Here is a 14952-nt window from a genome sequence, read left to right on the forward strand (position 1 = left end):
GATAATTCTGTGAATTCTGATTTAATTTTTTTAAAGTTATTTTTCCCATTCTCAAAATGAAATCTCACTTGTAATTTTCAAAATGAGGCAGTCTTGCCATAGTGAGCTTCATTGATTAACATGTTCACTTAAAAATCCTTGGTGAGACTTGAACCTCATGCAATTCATGTTGTGTATTGATTGATTGCATATTTTACTGCACCTCTAGAACTTGCATTGTTTCTTGATTGAATTTGTAAAGTGTACACTTCACATATATGATGGAGGCCTTCTTTGTTCATGCTTAGAGTCTAAATAAACCTCCCTTGTGCTGAAAATCCTAGTTCACCCTGTTGAGCATTTAACCTTTCTTTTGGTAAACTTTAATACAAGCCTTAATAAAAAACCAAGAAACCTATCCAAATCAGAAAAAGGCAATTTGAGTCTAACCAAAGATGAATTTCAGAACTAAGTTTTGGGTGGCATGTTGTATTGTATGATTTGCTTGAGGACAAGCAAAATTTTAAGTTTGAGGTGGGTAATAACAAAGTATGAATTATTTGAAGTGAAAAGTAACAGCAAAAATCTGAGTCATTTGAGAAAAGATAATGAAAAGCAAGTATTGAAAAGAAGAAATAGGAAATGTGAAAAATAGAAAAGAAATTCGTGCATAAATGCATAGACTGATATATGAAAAGCACTTGAAATATTACAAAAATTCAGAAAATGTTGTGCAGAATTGAATGGAAGAAAAGAGAATGCAATCCCATTCTAAATTCTGAATATCATCTACTTGAAGTGCATCTTTTCTATTTGGCATAACCTAACATTGTTTCCCAATTTAATTGAACACCTACCTGTCTCTCAACCTCAATTTCACCTAAAAAGTCCTATTGATATGTGATTTGTTACCTATTTATAGAGGAGATTGAGAATATATGCAAGTCTATGGTAGAGTGTAGTAAAATTGATGATTTGGAGAGAAAACAGTAGCCTAAACACTGTTGAGTGATGAGGGAAACACTTCTAGTGAGCTGTGATCATGTTTCTTAATTGTTGCTCACATGAACTTTACTAAAATATATGAACTTAGATAGCAATTCTTACTCAGAGTATGATTAATGCAGTGTGATTATATGATTATCATGATGAGTAATTGGATAAATAACTTCATTGAATTAAAATCAGAAAAATCAGAATTAGAAATTAGAAAACATGAGAAAAGCAGTTTGTTAGTTGATTTTGAAAAAAAGGAGGAAATTACCCTTTGTTTGGTTTGATTTGTTTGAGGACAAGCAAAAATTCAAGTTTGGGGTAGTGATAAATCCATAATTTTACTAGTATTTTAATGTAGTTTTAACCCATTTGATAAGGAAAAAAATGCTAGAAAAAGCAGAAAAACTCATAAAATAGAATGATTGAAGGTTTTCTTTAAATATATAGTTATTTTAGCATTTGTGAATTTTCTGTTTAGAAATTAAGAATTTAATCATGTTTTTGTAGGAATAATCTGAGTAAAGTTCATGAAGATGGAAGATCAATGAAAAGATAGAGGAAAAGTAGCAATTTTGGACTCAAAGAACAAGAATTATGGAATATAGTCTGGGCGTGGTCACTCTTATCAGTGAAATTGAGTATTCTAGAGAGTTTCTCAGAAGAACACACTGTGTATTACCACTTTCACTGGCGAAAGTGAGCATTCCAGAGGACTTCAATTTTAGCAAAGTTATGTGTGACACTCTCGCTGGCGAAAGTGAGCGTTCCAGAAGAGCTTCACACATAGCGAGTAGCACGTGGTTACTCTTGCTGGCGAAAGTAGATGTTCTAGAGAGAAGTGTACCAAGGCAACTAGCGCATGGCCACTTTAACTCAAGAAAGTGAAAATGCACACTACTCGACCTCATGCGTTATCACTTTTATCAACAAAAGTGATCTTTCCAGTCTTCCAGAAACTATATAAGCCTTTGCGTGGCCACTCTTGTGGAGCATAGTGATAACACGCAGAGGCGATAATTCTATAAATACCAGAGAAAGCCCAGATTTGAATTAACTACCAGAATTAGGGAATTGTTAGGGATAAGTGAACTTAATTCTGCAGTCCTATGGTTCTGATTCTTAATGCAACTTGAAATTGAACTTCACCTAAGGGATTAGGGTGGTTTAGTTTGTAACACCTAATTCCTACTGAGATCCCATCTTATAATACTGAAATTTAAGGCTTCTATAGAACGGTGTACCTAAGATAAACGTGTACAAGAACTCATGCAAATCTTGCACTAAGGCCAATCTACTTACTATTTACCATCAATTTCACAAGAGAATAGCTTCAACTTTCCATTCCCATGGTTCATTCAAAGGCACCTTGATAACCACGTCGCAATGGTATCAAACAAGCTAGATTTTCTCAAAAATTTGTGCAATACAAGAAGCAAACCTAGGTCATCTCTCAAGGACATAAAATGCATTTTATTTTTAGTTCCATCATGCAATTTCAAATTAGATTGGGGGAGGATTTGTTTTGAATTTAAACGATAAAATAACAAAAACGAAAATTAAGGATTATAAAATTCAACCAATTCAAGATCTCAATCCCTACAATGCAATTCTCGTCGTTCACACAAATATGATCCCAACGAATTTCCAATCACACTAATTCAATGCGCATCAACAACCCTAAAATCTAAATCTAGATTATGAATTCCATCAAAACAAGAACCGCAATCGCAAACCCAATGCTTTAACAAAATTTAGAACAATTGATTGATTAAATTAGGTGAATCCAATTAATTCAAATCTGAAATTAACCTATTCTTTCTATTTAGGATGCAACGAAAATTCCATATCATGAAAAACGTAATTAACCTAATTAGAAAAGAGGAAGGAAAGGAGGAATTCGATAAAACCTATTTTGAAACTCGAATACAATGTAGTTTTTGAAACCTTGAACCGGTTGATGAATTAGCCTTGCTTCATAATCATGTTGCTCGACCAATTAGAGAAGGGGATGAAGTTTCCGAAAATAAAAGAGAGGGAGACGAGAGGAATCCTTATGAAAGCTTTTATTTAAAATTCTGAAAATTAAGGCAAAAAAGAGGGAAGAATATCCCCACGCGAAATCATTAACCCTATTTAAAGACAAAATAATTGGGCTTAATTAAGGCCCAGCTTCCTAACGAGGTTCCTAAAACCCTAATTAAGTAATGTCAACAATAAAACCAAATTCTGAAAAATTCATTGCAGGACCGCAACATTGTGACGCAGTTTTGGGCCCGAATATGTTCGAACTGGGCTTTTATCGTAACATAGAAGTTGTATATCTCTCTCTTATCTTTCTAGGGACACCAATTTTGTCCAATTCCGAGTAGTGTAGCTCCAGATATGGTCTTTTCAAGAAACTGTGTCAAAACAAGAATTTATGGCGAGAATTAAGAAAGATTTAAATTTAAATCCTAAATGACTTACCAACACAAATCTAAACTAACACATCAAAATAATATACTAAAAAGACTCAATTAAATCGAAAACATAGAGAGAAAGATGTATTAAAATATGACTATCACACCTCCACAGCTAGTCATAATGAAATCCCTTCTCCTTCTACTCAACACCAACCACGTCATTCTACCGGGTCCTCAGTTAAACCATAATTCAGTTTATCATAACGACTCAAGTTAATTTAAAGAGATAATAAACACAACAAAGCACTTGCATCAGGTTTATCCATCACAAAATCATATATTTTAACTAGTCCAGCATCTTAGCAACATGCAAATCATTTTCGCTAATCACTTTAAATATTTGAAGGATAATTTTATAACAACAATGGAGGTAAGCGCTTGGCATTTTATATCGTTCGAAATAAAATTCTGAAAAATAGAACGAGGAGCACGTAGATAAAAGAAAATGTATATATAAACCATCCAGCCAAAATGTCCAAGGTAGAACGACGATAAAGTAAAACCCCAAAGTTAGTATTTCAAAAGTAGTAAAAATAACCTGAAACCTACGAGCAGTATTCATCCATGACACAAACAAAATAATCAACTACAAATAAAACTCTAACAGAAGGGAATCCTCACTAGGGTCGGATTCCATTCCATCAGAGTCAGGCAAATCATCCACTGGCTGAGGGTGAGGAGAGGGCGGCAAGTCATCCGGGTCACTATCGATCCAACTGATGGTGGGTGGGGGTGAACGAGAGGTAGATGGTGGTGAAGGGCGGGTGGAAGGTCCATCTTCATCGGAAGAAGGTGCTTGAATTTGTAGTGAGTGGCGAGGTACTGGCCTAATAGAAGTCTCGACAACTTTGATGTCCTTCCATGTAGGTGCAGGAGATGGGCTGGGACAGGGGGTATGCTCGGGGTCAAGATCGATGATGGTCTTACCTTTGTCGACAAAAGTTTTGAGTCGTTTGGCTGGGGGTTCTTGTGGTGGTGGAGAAGAAGGCGGTGAGTGAATAATGATACTTCGTTTGGGTGGTAGGGGTACGGATATATCAGCAAAAAGGTGGTCACGCCAGTTGGGGTTGTGATGAATTCACTTTTTATTATATTTTTACTTGCCTTTTTGGTGCTCCTTAATAGAAAAAATGGACTTAGATAGTGCAAATAATATAGAAATCACATTTTGAGTAAATATCATAGGTTTATTAATTTTTGGTTAATTTGCATTTAATTACATAGATATAGATTGCAATTTTAATTATCTTAATAATTTTGCAGAGTCCCCAAGTTAATTTTGAGAAATCTTGGCCCTTGGATGAAAGTTGCCCCCAAAGTAGCCACTTTTAGGAGCAAAAGTGACAACTACAGCAAGTCTGGGCATTAAAGGTTCCAAAGTAGCTACTATCAAGCCCAAAAGTGGCAACTCCAGAAGTTCCAGGGATGCCAATTTTGAAGCATTTCTGCGCGTGGACACTATCAGCTCTCATAGTAGCCACGCGCACCAAAGTAGCCACTTTCAGCACAAATAGTGGCAACTCCAGAAGCTCCAGGACGCTAATTTGGAAGCATTCCTATGCATGGCCACTATTGGCTCTCATAGTAGCCACGCGCACCAAAGTAGCCACTTTCAGCACAAATAGTGGCAACTCCAGAGAAGTGGCAACCCTTCCATCCTGCGCGTGGACACTTTCAAGGCCCAAAGTGGACACTTTCAAAGGCAAAAGTGGACACTTTGGTGACATGTCATCCACTATAAATAGATTTTAGGAATTAGGGTACGGGACTTTTGACATTTTACACAATTTTCCTTTGCCAAATTGGGATAATTTCTTACGACATTGGAGTCTTGGGTGACAGCCAAGGGTCCTCTATAGGTTTTAATTTCCAATTTCCCTTTTGATTTTTGTTGAATTTACATTAATGTTGTTTACGTTCTTGCATTTCTTTCTCTCATTTGTGAAGCCCATCCATATGGAGAGCTAAATTTTCTTGTAATTCCTAGTCAATGCACATGAATCTTGAATTCTTGGGATTAATTGCTATACAAATCTTTCTTTTCTTGAATTTATTAACCCCAATCTCTGAATGAAATGGAATTTCATGAAGGGAACATTGCTTAATGAACCCTAATTTAGCTAATGAAATTCTAATTCAAAATTGCTTAATTTTGATTAATCCTTGAGGTTGCTTAATCTTAGGGATAGAGATTGGAGCCCATTAAGATGCTTAATTTTAATTGGGATGTTAAAGTTAGTCTTCGCTTGTTAGATTAACTTAATTCAAGGGAAAGAAAGGGGATTATTGAATCATTTGAAAGAATAATGATGGAACTTGTTGCTTGACTAGGAATTACTCATTTTAATTGATTGAATTTCACTAGTTTACATTTTGCTCTTGATTAAAATCTGGAAATTGACAAACCTCCCCCCAATTTACTTGCTTTAAAATATATGGTCACACTTGTTCGATGTATGTTCCCAACCAAAAATTCCTTGGAGACGACCTAGGACAACACCCTAGTACTACATTTATTTCTTTGCATATTTGATGAGGATTAACGACAATCTTTTGCATGACGAGTAGCTAAAATTCATTTCATCAGCTTCCAGCCGTCTTCAGTGAGGGGTCCCATAGCCATGGAGATCATCCCTTGGTACACGAGGCGGCTCATTGTCGGGTCGAATGTCCATGCCTCCTTCCCTTTGGAATCCTCTCACTAAATTCTTGCTCGCTGAGGGTCTTTCTATCATACAGTCATGCAATACATACTAAGACGCAATTCCAGAACAAGAACAGAAAGGGTGAGTGTAACGCCCCAAAAATGTAATATTGTTTGAGTATATATATATATATATACACTATTTTGTGGTATGATGATTGACTTAATGGTGATATGGATGTACGAATGTGCCTTAGTTTGATGGGAATGTGTGTGTGAATACATATATGTAAATGTATGTATACATGTGTGTGATTGGAATTTGGATTGAAAGAAATAGGTTAAGTTCTGGTGCAGGGCATTCTCGCTGTAGCGAGATAATTCTTGCTGCAGCGAGAGGTCCGTAGAAGGAAGGCACGTGACTGTCGCCTTCTCGCTGTAGCGAGAGACGTCTCGTTGTAGCGAGAGATGTCTCGCTGTAGCGACAATTTAGGTGCATTTCTGAGTGCAATCTCGCTGTAGCGAGAGGGTCTCGCTGTAGCAATATTTTGCAGAAACCAGAGTGCAGATTTGTCTGAGTTTTTCGCTGTAGCGACAGAGGGCAGAGTGTCGCGACTAGAGAGGTATTTGAAGGGTTAGGGTTCGAGGAGAGGGTTATTTTTCACGATTTCCCTCTCTCTCCTTCACTATTCTCTCTACCAAACCCATTCCTACCAATTAGAACCTTTCCAAGGACATTTGGAAGCTAGATTGAAGGTGAGGGACACATTTAGAGCTCTTGGAGGTAAGCTTCCATGGCTAGGGTTTTGGTTTTTGGTCCCTCTCTCTTATTTCCGAGGTTCTCTCTGAGTTCCCATGAAATTTCTTTGTGATTTAGGGTTAAAAATCGTGTGGGGGGCCGTTTCTACCATTACTTTGGATTGGATCTTCATTTTGAAGTAAGGGGAGGACTTCACTCTAGTTATCTTTGTTAGAAATAGGTCTATTTGGTTGTTTATGGCAATGAGAAAGAAATAAGAGGCAAAAATATGTGTATTGATGAATTCTACAAATTGTGTGAAAATGAGTGATATGATTTGTGTTGGTTGTCATTGGATGCTAGGAAATGATGTGTGTATGATAGAAATGTGATTGTGAATACATTGAGCATGATGTGTGACGATTGTGATGAAATGGTTGGTTACAACATGGATGAAATTGTGTTGACATGCCCTTGATTTCTAATTGAATAATGTGAATGGCTGGAAATAAGTGTGGATGGTATGTTGAATGAATGATGATGTGTTTGGATGTTGGAACTATGAATGGTTCAGAGATACACTGGGGGTGTAGAAGATATGGGCAGTAGAAATACCTTGGGGAAGAGAGGGTAGTGGTGACACCAATAGTGAGCGTGGGTGCATCACAGTCACACACTCTCCTCTTGACTCGGCCTCTGACTAACACCTTTGCCTGGGGGGCTCAATACCGCACATGTTGTATCCGTGGAGCGGGAGCTATTCAGGTGACCATCCATAGTATAACTGAGTAAGTCCCTGAGGTCAAGGGCATCAGGAATCTGTGATCACAGTGCCACAGTGAGCGTGGCTATGTGCAGTGAGCGCACGTGTGTTTGTGTAAATGTGTGGATTTGTAATTGGTGCAGTGAGCGAACCTATTGTGATTGAGAATTTGTATGTATGATGTTCGTTGACGTATGCTCCTAATATGATTAGAATTTATGCATACTGAGTCAGGTGAGTCTAATGCTTGTCTGTGTGTTTCTACTAGTGTAAAGGACTCACCCTTATGTTTATTTTTCAGGTAACCAAGACGATCAGCACCGAGACCCCTGAAGGAAGGAAGGATGAAACTGCTATAGGACTTAGAAATTTATTCTAAAAATCTGATGTATATTTTAGTCCTGTAGCAAGTAATGATGCAAATTGTACTCTAATTTCTTATTCAAAACATTTTATGAAATTGTGCTTGAACAATTATCCGAACGAAAAATTTTTACTACTCTGAACTTTGTAAAAACATATTTATTCAAAAATTTAAAATTTAGGGTGTTTCAATTTGGTATCAGAGCAGTTCATCCAGCCAGACTGGGGGAACAGGTTGAAGCGTCCTAGATAAGTGTTGATTGTTTTGATTACTTGATTTATAAATGTTATAATTGATCTGATATGCTGGAATACTGTTTGCTGACTATGATTAGCTTAGATAAAGCATGGCTAGTAGAGGTAGAGGTAGAGGAGCTAGGAACACTGAGGATCCTATGGAGTGCATAGCTCAAATGCTGGAGGCCTTGGTGCATAACCAAGGTGGAGAACCAGCGGAGTACAGAGGGTTATCTGCCTTCACTAGACATGATCCTCCAAAATTTGAGGGAGGGTTTAACCCTGAAGGAGCCCAGAGGTGGGTAGCTAATGTAGAGAAGGTTTTCAATGCTATGGGGTGTCGTGAGGAGCACACAGTCCCCTATGCCACCTACTTGCTGTGTGGGGAGACTGAAGATTGGTGGAGGTTTGCTGGTCAGACCTTACCACAAGGAAAGGGCTATATACAGTGGGAAGCTTTCAAGACCATCTTTTTGGGGAACTACTTTCCTTGAGACTTGAAGAAGCAGAAAGCCAGGGAGTTCCTCAAACTGAGATAAGGGAGTATGACTGTAGGGGAGTATGCTACAAAATTTCAAGAGTTGATGAAGTACTGGCCCTACTACTAGCATGGAGATGGAGAGGAAGACCTGTGTTCTCTATTTGAGCACGGGCTGAGGCCAGACATTAGAGCTGCAGTCAGTGTATTTTAGCTGACGGACTTACCGACCCTGGTGAGTAAAAGTAGAATTTTTGAGGCCAGCTCAAAAGGCAAGACAATGGACACTAGAGGGAGTGGTCCAATGAGGCATGATAGAAGACCCCCTAGATTTTCGAAGGGACCATATTCAGGCTCAAGCAAGTCTCACTCTAGTGGAAGTTCATCCCAAGAAAAGAGTAGCAGTGGGAGTGGTTCTGGTACTAGCTCTTTCAGAAGGCCGATTGATAAGTCTATAATTAGGCCCTCTTTTACAGCCCATATATTCATATTTAACCTTTATTTTATTTGGGTTTTACACTAATTTATATATTAATTGTACAGTTTGGTATAAAGAGGCTGCAAGTAGATTTTGGGTGCATTTTGGGCCCAAATTGATAGCAGTCAGCACATCCAGACCCATCAATAAGCACGGGGGTACTTCGAGCCCATGCACGGTCGTGCTTAAGGCTGCTCATCTGCGGGAAGCCCAATTATGAAAAGTTTGTAGGGTTTCCAAATCCTATAAAAGGGAGGATCTCAGGCATCGTAAGGGGACCATTTTTACATATTGGCTTTTGCTCTGGGATACATTTCATCTCATCTCTCTCTTGCACGGGATCCTTGGCACATGCTTGGCGAGACTTGGAGCTTCAAGCGATCGTACTTGAAGACCTGGAACACATCTCATACTCTAGTTTGATATTTCTTTTGATTATGGCTTTGTTTATGATTATTTTAGTTCTTTTCTTTAGCATGAGTAACTAAGTCCATAGCTAGGGTTATGGGAACTATTGTTTATGAATTTATGGGATTTTAATGTTTGAATCAGAATTTGATTTCCGTTCTGTGATTAGATTTTAGCCTACTACGCTTCTCTCTTAATCCTAAATTAATTATATCGTTAGGCAACTGTACCTCGATTAATTAATAGATCTATAGGGTAAAACGAGACAAAGGATTAGGTGGACCAAACCTATCTTTCTCTTCTAATCATTATTAAATTAACAAGTTCATAGGCTCCTTAAGCTTGCTTAAATTGATATCTTGTATGACCATTGGGGATGTTAATTTAGAGAAAAGAATATTAATATTGCATGACCATTGGTATTAATAGTATTTGTATGAATGATTGGTAATCACAAGGAAATCAGATTTAGATCTAAATAGAAAAATAACATAAATGATTGAATGAGAACACCCATACGCCCTAGGTTCCTCTTCGATAAGTTTAACCAAGACGTGCATTGTATTCATTGCTCTTAGTTTTATAATTGATTTTACAAATTCTTGGTTTTAATTAATTTCGTATCCTTGAAGCTTAAACAATTGAATTAAGAAACTCTTAATAATTGAGAATTAATCCTTGTGGGACGATATTTCGGGAACTTAATTTAAGAACCCTTTATTACTTCTTGGTGGGTACACTTGCCCTCCGAGCAAGTTTTTGGCACCGTTGCCGGGGATTGCTTTTTCAATATTAAGAAAATCTCAAATTTAATTGATTGAAGCAATTTGTATTTTATTTTATTTTGTTTTGTTTATTGTTAATTTTTTATATATATAATTTTTGTATTTATTTTATTTCATTTTTTTTTAATTTCACAATTACTTTTAATGTATGCTCACTCGTTGTAAGTGCTCTACAGCTTGTTTATTTGATTCAGAGATTGAAAGAATAGCGCGTAGACAAAGAAAAGAAGTGAGAGAGCAAAGAATGGCAGAGGGAAGGAGATCAATTCAAGATTACATGACACCCACCACTAGAGGCACTCCTGGAAGCATTGCGGCACCAAATGTGGAGGCCAACAATTTTGAATTGAAACCAGCACTTATAACCATGGTCCAGAACTCGATACAATTTGGAGGCATGCCTAACGAAGACCCCAATCTTCATCTGACAAATTTCCTCCGATTGACAAATACCATAAAATACAATGGAGTCTCCAACGATGCTATTCGACTCCATCTTTTCCCATTCTCGGTATCTGAAAAGGTGAATGCATGGTTTTCCTCACTCCCAGCCAACTCCATTAGAACTTAGGAGGATCTCACTCAACAATTCTTGGGAAAGTACTTTCCCCCATCAAGGTCCTCTAAGCTTATGATAGAGATATGTTGCTTCCAATAATATGAAGCAGAATCCTTATTCGAAGCATGGGAGCGATTTGGAGAGCTTTTGTGGAGATGTCCTCATCATGATTTTCTGATGTGGAGACAGGTACAAATTTTTTACAGTGGCCTATCAATCACTACTAGGGCTACAATTGATGCCGCAACAGGACAATCCCTCATAAGAAAAGATCCAGATGATGCATACAAGCAGATAGATGATATGACATCTTCTAGCTTTGAGTGGCACACTGTTGACTCTTATGACATCAAGAGGAATGAGACTGTCCCAGTTTACCAAGCAGAGAGCAACAGCCCACTAATGAACCAAATGGCAGCCCTTACAAAGCAATTAGAATCTTTAATAAAGGCTCAAAACCAACCTGTAAAAGCTCCTGCAAGCTCAGAATCTAAGCAAGAGGAGGCAAATTTCATGGGCATTCACAGTTCAGGGTGGAGGAGTAATCATCCTAACTCTTGGGGGAATGGCTTTGGAAGTCAAAATTCAAGTGTTTATCGCCCTCCTTATATGCAAAGTCAGGGAACAAGACCAGAAGGGAAAGAAGCCCCCAGATCTCAGTCCAACTTTCAAGATCAGATGATGCAATATGTGCATTACTCTAATAAGAGAATGACAGAGCTTGAATCCAAGTTGGACCAACATATTGAGAGAACTGAAAAGAGGTTTGCAGAGGTTAAATCTGAAATACAAGCCAGCTCTTCTAAGATGAGTGCACAATTGGAGCACATTACCAACCTTCTAAGTGAGAGAGTGATGGGAACATTGAAATCTCAGCCTGAACCTAATCCAAGGGAGCAATGCAATGCCATCACCCTTAGAAGTGGGAAGAAACTACAAGAATTGCAGAACAGAGGCACATGCACACCCATGCTTGTTGAGAAGCACGCCCATGCTGATTCTACACGCATGCCCGTGCTTACTGATAAGCACGCCCTTGCTGAAACTGAAGCACGACCGTGCTTATACAAGCACGCTGATAACCACGTCACAATGGTATCAAACAAACTAGATTTTCTTAAAAATTTTGCAATACAAGGAGTAAACCTAGGTCATCTCACAAGGACATAAGATACATTATGTTTTTGGTTCCATCATGTGATTTCAGATTAGCTTAGAGAAGGATTGTTTTGAATTAAATTGTGAACAACAGAAAAGAAAAGAACAAGGAATAATTATAGCAAAACGAAATATGAAATTCAACCAAATCAAGATCTCAATCACTACAACGCAATTCTCATTGTTACACGAATATAATTCCAACGAATTTCCAATCAACACTAATTCAATACGACATTAATAACCCAAAATCTAAATCTAGATTATGAATTTCATCAAAACAAGAACTGCAATCGCAAATCCAATGCTCTAACAAAATTCAAAACAATTGATTTATTGAATTAGGTGAATTCATTTATTTCAAATCTGAAATTTTCATTCTCTGTTTAGAATGCAAACAAAAAATCAATATCATGAAAAACGTAATTATCCTAATCAAAAAAGAGGAGGAAAAGCGCGAATTCTATAGAACCTAACCCGAAACTCAAACATAATGTTGTTCTTGAAACCTTGAACTGATTGATGGATTAGCCTTGCTTCATGATCATGTTTGCTTCAGCCGAAACCAAAAAATATGAAAAGATGGAAGGTAGAGAGACAAAAATAAAGGAAAGAATTTAAAATAAAGACTTGTAATTCTAAAAAAATTGCGGGAAAAGAAAAACAAGGATCCGTACATAGAGTCATAACCTCTATTTAAAGATAAAATAATTGGGCTTAATTAAGGCCCAACTCCCTAATGAGTTTCCTAAACACCTAACTAAGTAAAAGACATAATAATTGGGCTTAATTAAGACCCAACTCCCTAACTAAGTAAAATCAACAATACAATCAAATTCTGAAAATTTTAGTGCAGGGCCGCAACATGGTGACGCAATTTTAGACTTGAAGATGCTCGAACTGGGCTTTTCTCCCAACAGAGAAGTTGTAGATCTCTGTCTTATCTTTCCAGAGACACCAATTTTGTCGAATTATGAATAGTGTACCTACAGATATGGTCTTTGCAAGAAACTGTATCAAAATAAGAAATTATGGCAGGAATTAAGAAAGATTTATATTTAAATCCTAAATTACTCACTAACACATCAAAATAATGCACTAATGAAGCACAGTAAAACCAAAAACATGGAGAGAAAGATGTATTAAAATATGACTATCAAATACCCCCACACTTAATCCTTTGCACTCCGGGGCAAAACTTTCTAATGAATTTCCAATGCAAAGAATAAAGAAAGAGAACAAACATTTCTAGAATCAAGGAAACAAACAATCAATGAGACACAAATGACATTAAAAGTAAGCATGAAGGCAAGTTAAAATAAAGAAAGATTAAAAAATGATAGAACCTCACAGATAGTGTATAGCTCTCAACTCTCAAATATTTTCGGCTAGTATTTACGCTCAACACAACATGAAAACTAGCACAATCAAGCTTTGACAAGCTTCTAATTTCTACAACTTGAAACACATGCTATTAAAGATCAAAAGGACTTTTATTTAGCTTGTAATGTGGCCAAGGTAAAGGTTAGATGGAAAAGACATTTAGGCTAAAACAACCAAAGATAAAAGAGGAGCAATGGGGAATAAGTTTAAATAAGCAAAAAGATTACCCCTAGAAAAATCTCCTAACCCCAATGGTTTTCCACATATTTTTTTTTATATATATACTTTTTTTTTTTCATTTGCTTGCTTTTCTTTCTTTCTTTCTTCTTCTTTTTTTTTTTAAATACCAAACAACTCAATATCCATAATATAGAAGTATTTCCTAGAGGAACCCCCACACATATTAAAGACTCATTTCTAAAACAATTCCAAAGCTTCTATAATCCCTAAGGTTATGGAACATCATGGTTTTTCACTATATGGCTTATAATGAGCTAAAATCAAGGAAGGGTTATAAAGGCTCAAAGGGGGTAAACAAGAGGAATCAATGTAAGGTAAGTCAATTTGGCAAAGTAGCTACAATTTGAAGAAAGGCCTAAATCATATCAATAATGCATGTGACAAGAAGCTTCAAAAAGATACAAGGCAAAACCAAAGATAATCTAACAACATGAGTGAAATCACACAAGAAACAAGTAAAATATGCTCAAAATTCTCACAAGGTTTATATTCTATCATTAATGAATCAAACTCAAAATTTTCAAGCAACTTGCTCAACTAAAAATGTAAAAATGACTCATATCAAGTATTGCAACTTATCAACTAAAAATGGTGTAACAACTTTCACAATTCCTGCATCTAGAAATTAAAAAGAAAGGATGAAAACTCCAACAAAACATCATCAAAACAAAAAAAATAGAAGCACAAATTGCAGAATTTGAAAAATAGCAGAAAATGAAAAAAAAGGAAAACAGAAAATTGCAGAAAATGAAAAACAGAAAATGAAAACTGCAGAAAATGAAAAACAGAAAATGAAAACTGCAGAAAACAAAAAAAGTAGAAAACAAAAACTGCAACACAAGTTTTCATGCAACTCCCCCCACACTTAAAAGTTACATTGTCCTCAATGCAGCCAAACAACAAAGACAATTTGAAAGAATATAGAGTGGGGAAAGAACTCCCTAAAGGTTCAAGAGTTGGTGCTTCCAAGGACATGCTTTCTTCAATTTCCTCCTCCAACTTTGGACTTTGATGAAATTCCTTGAGTTGATGTCCATTGACCTTGAAAATGCTACCAGTGACTTCATTCTTAATTTCAACTGCACCATGGAAAAACACATTAGTAACAACAAAAGGACCATCCCATCTAGATCTAAGTTTACCGGCTATAAGTTTTAGGCGGAAATTGAACAAAAGCACTTGTTGGCCCACTTTGAACTCCTTTCTCAAAATATGTCTATCATGAAAGTCTTTGACTTTTTCCTTGTATATTTTTGAGTTCTCATAGGCTTCCAAATGAA

General features: G+C 36.8%; 2 protein-coding genes and 1 non-coding gene across 3 annotated transcripts; 1 reads left to right on the plus strand and 2 right to left on the minus strand.

Annotated features, from left to right (window-relative positions):
• Positions 1 to 4023: 4023 nt before the first annotated feature.
• LOC113859509 (vegetative cell wall protein gp1-like) lies at positions 4024 to 6093 on the minus strand. The gene is made up of 2 exons (XM_027492263.1): positions 6080 to 6093; positions 4024 to 4444 (listed from the first exon to the last, which is right to left on the minus strand). Exons 1-2 carry the CDS (start codon positions 6091 to 6093, stop codon positions 4024 to 4026), a joined length of 435 nt encoding a protein of 144 aa, XP_027348064.1.
• A 2200-nt stretch (positions 6094 to 8293) lies between these two features.
• LOC113859510 lies at positions 8294 to 8677 on the plus strand. Its single transcript, XM_027492264.1, has one exon. It carries the CDS (start codon positions 8294 to 8296, stop codon positions 8675 to 8677), a length of 384 nt encoding a protein of 127 aa, XP_027348065.1.
• A 2280-nt stretch (positions 8678 to 10957) lies between these two features.
• LOC113860492 lies at positions 10958 to 11064 on the minus strand. Its single transcript, XR_003503944.1, has one exon. It is a non-coding gene; the product is annotated as a small nucleolar RNA R71 (small nucleolar RNA).
• Between the last annotated feature and the right edge of the window lie 3888 nt (positions 11065 to 14952).

Source organism: Abrus precatorius, unplaced genomic scaffold (assembly GCF_003935025.1).
Source record: "Abrus precatorius isolate BTA unplaced genomic scaffold, Abrus_2018 Scaffold2, whole genome shotgun sequence".
Classification (NCBI taxonomy): Eukaryota; Viridiplantae; Streptophyta; class Magnoliopsida; order Fabales; family Fabaceae; genus Abrus; species Abrus precatorius.

Excerpts from the sequence above, each read along its gene's own strand:
- LOC113859510 (XM_027492264.1), top strand. The coding sequence starts at position 8,294 with ATGGCTAGTAGAGGTAGAGGTAGAGGAGCTAGGAACACTGAGGATCCT.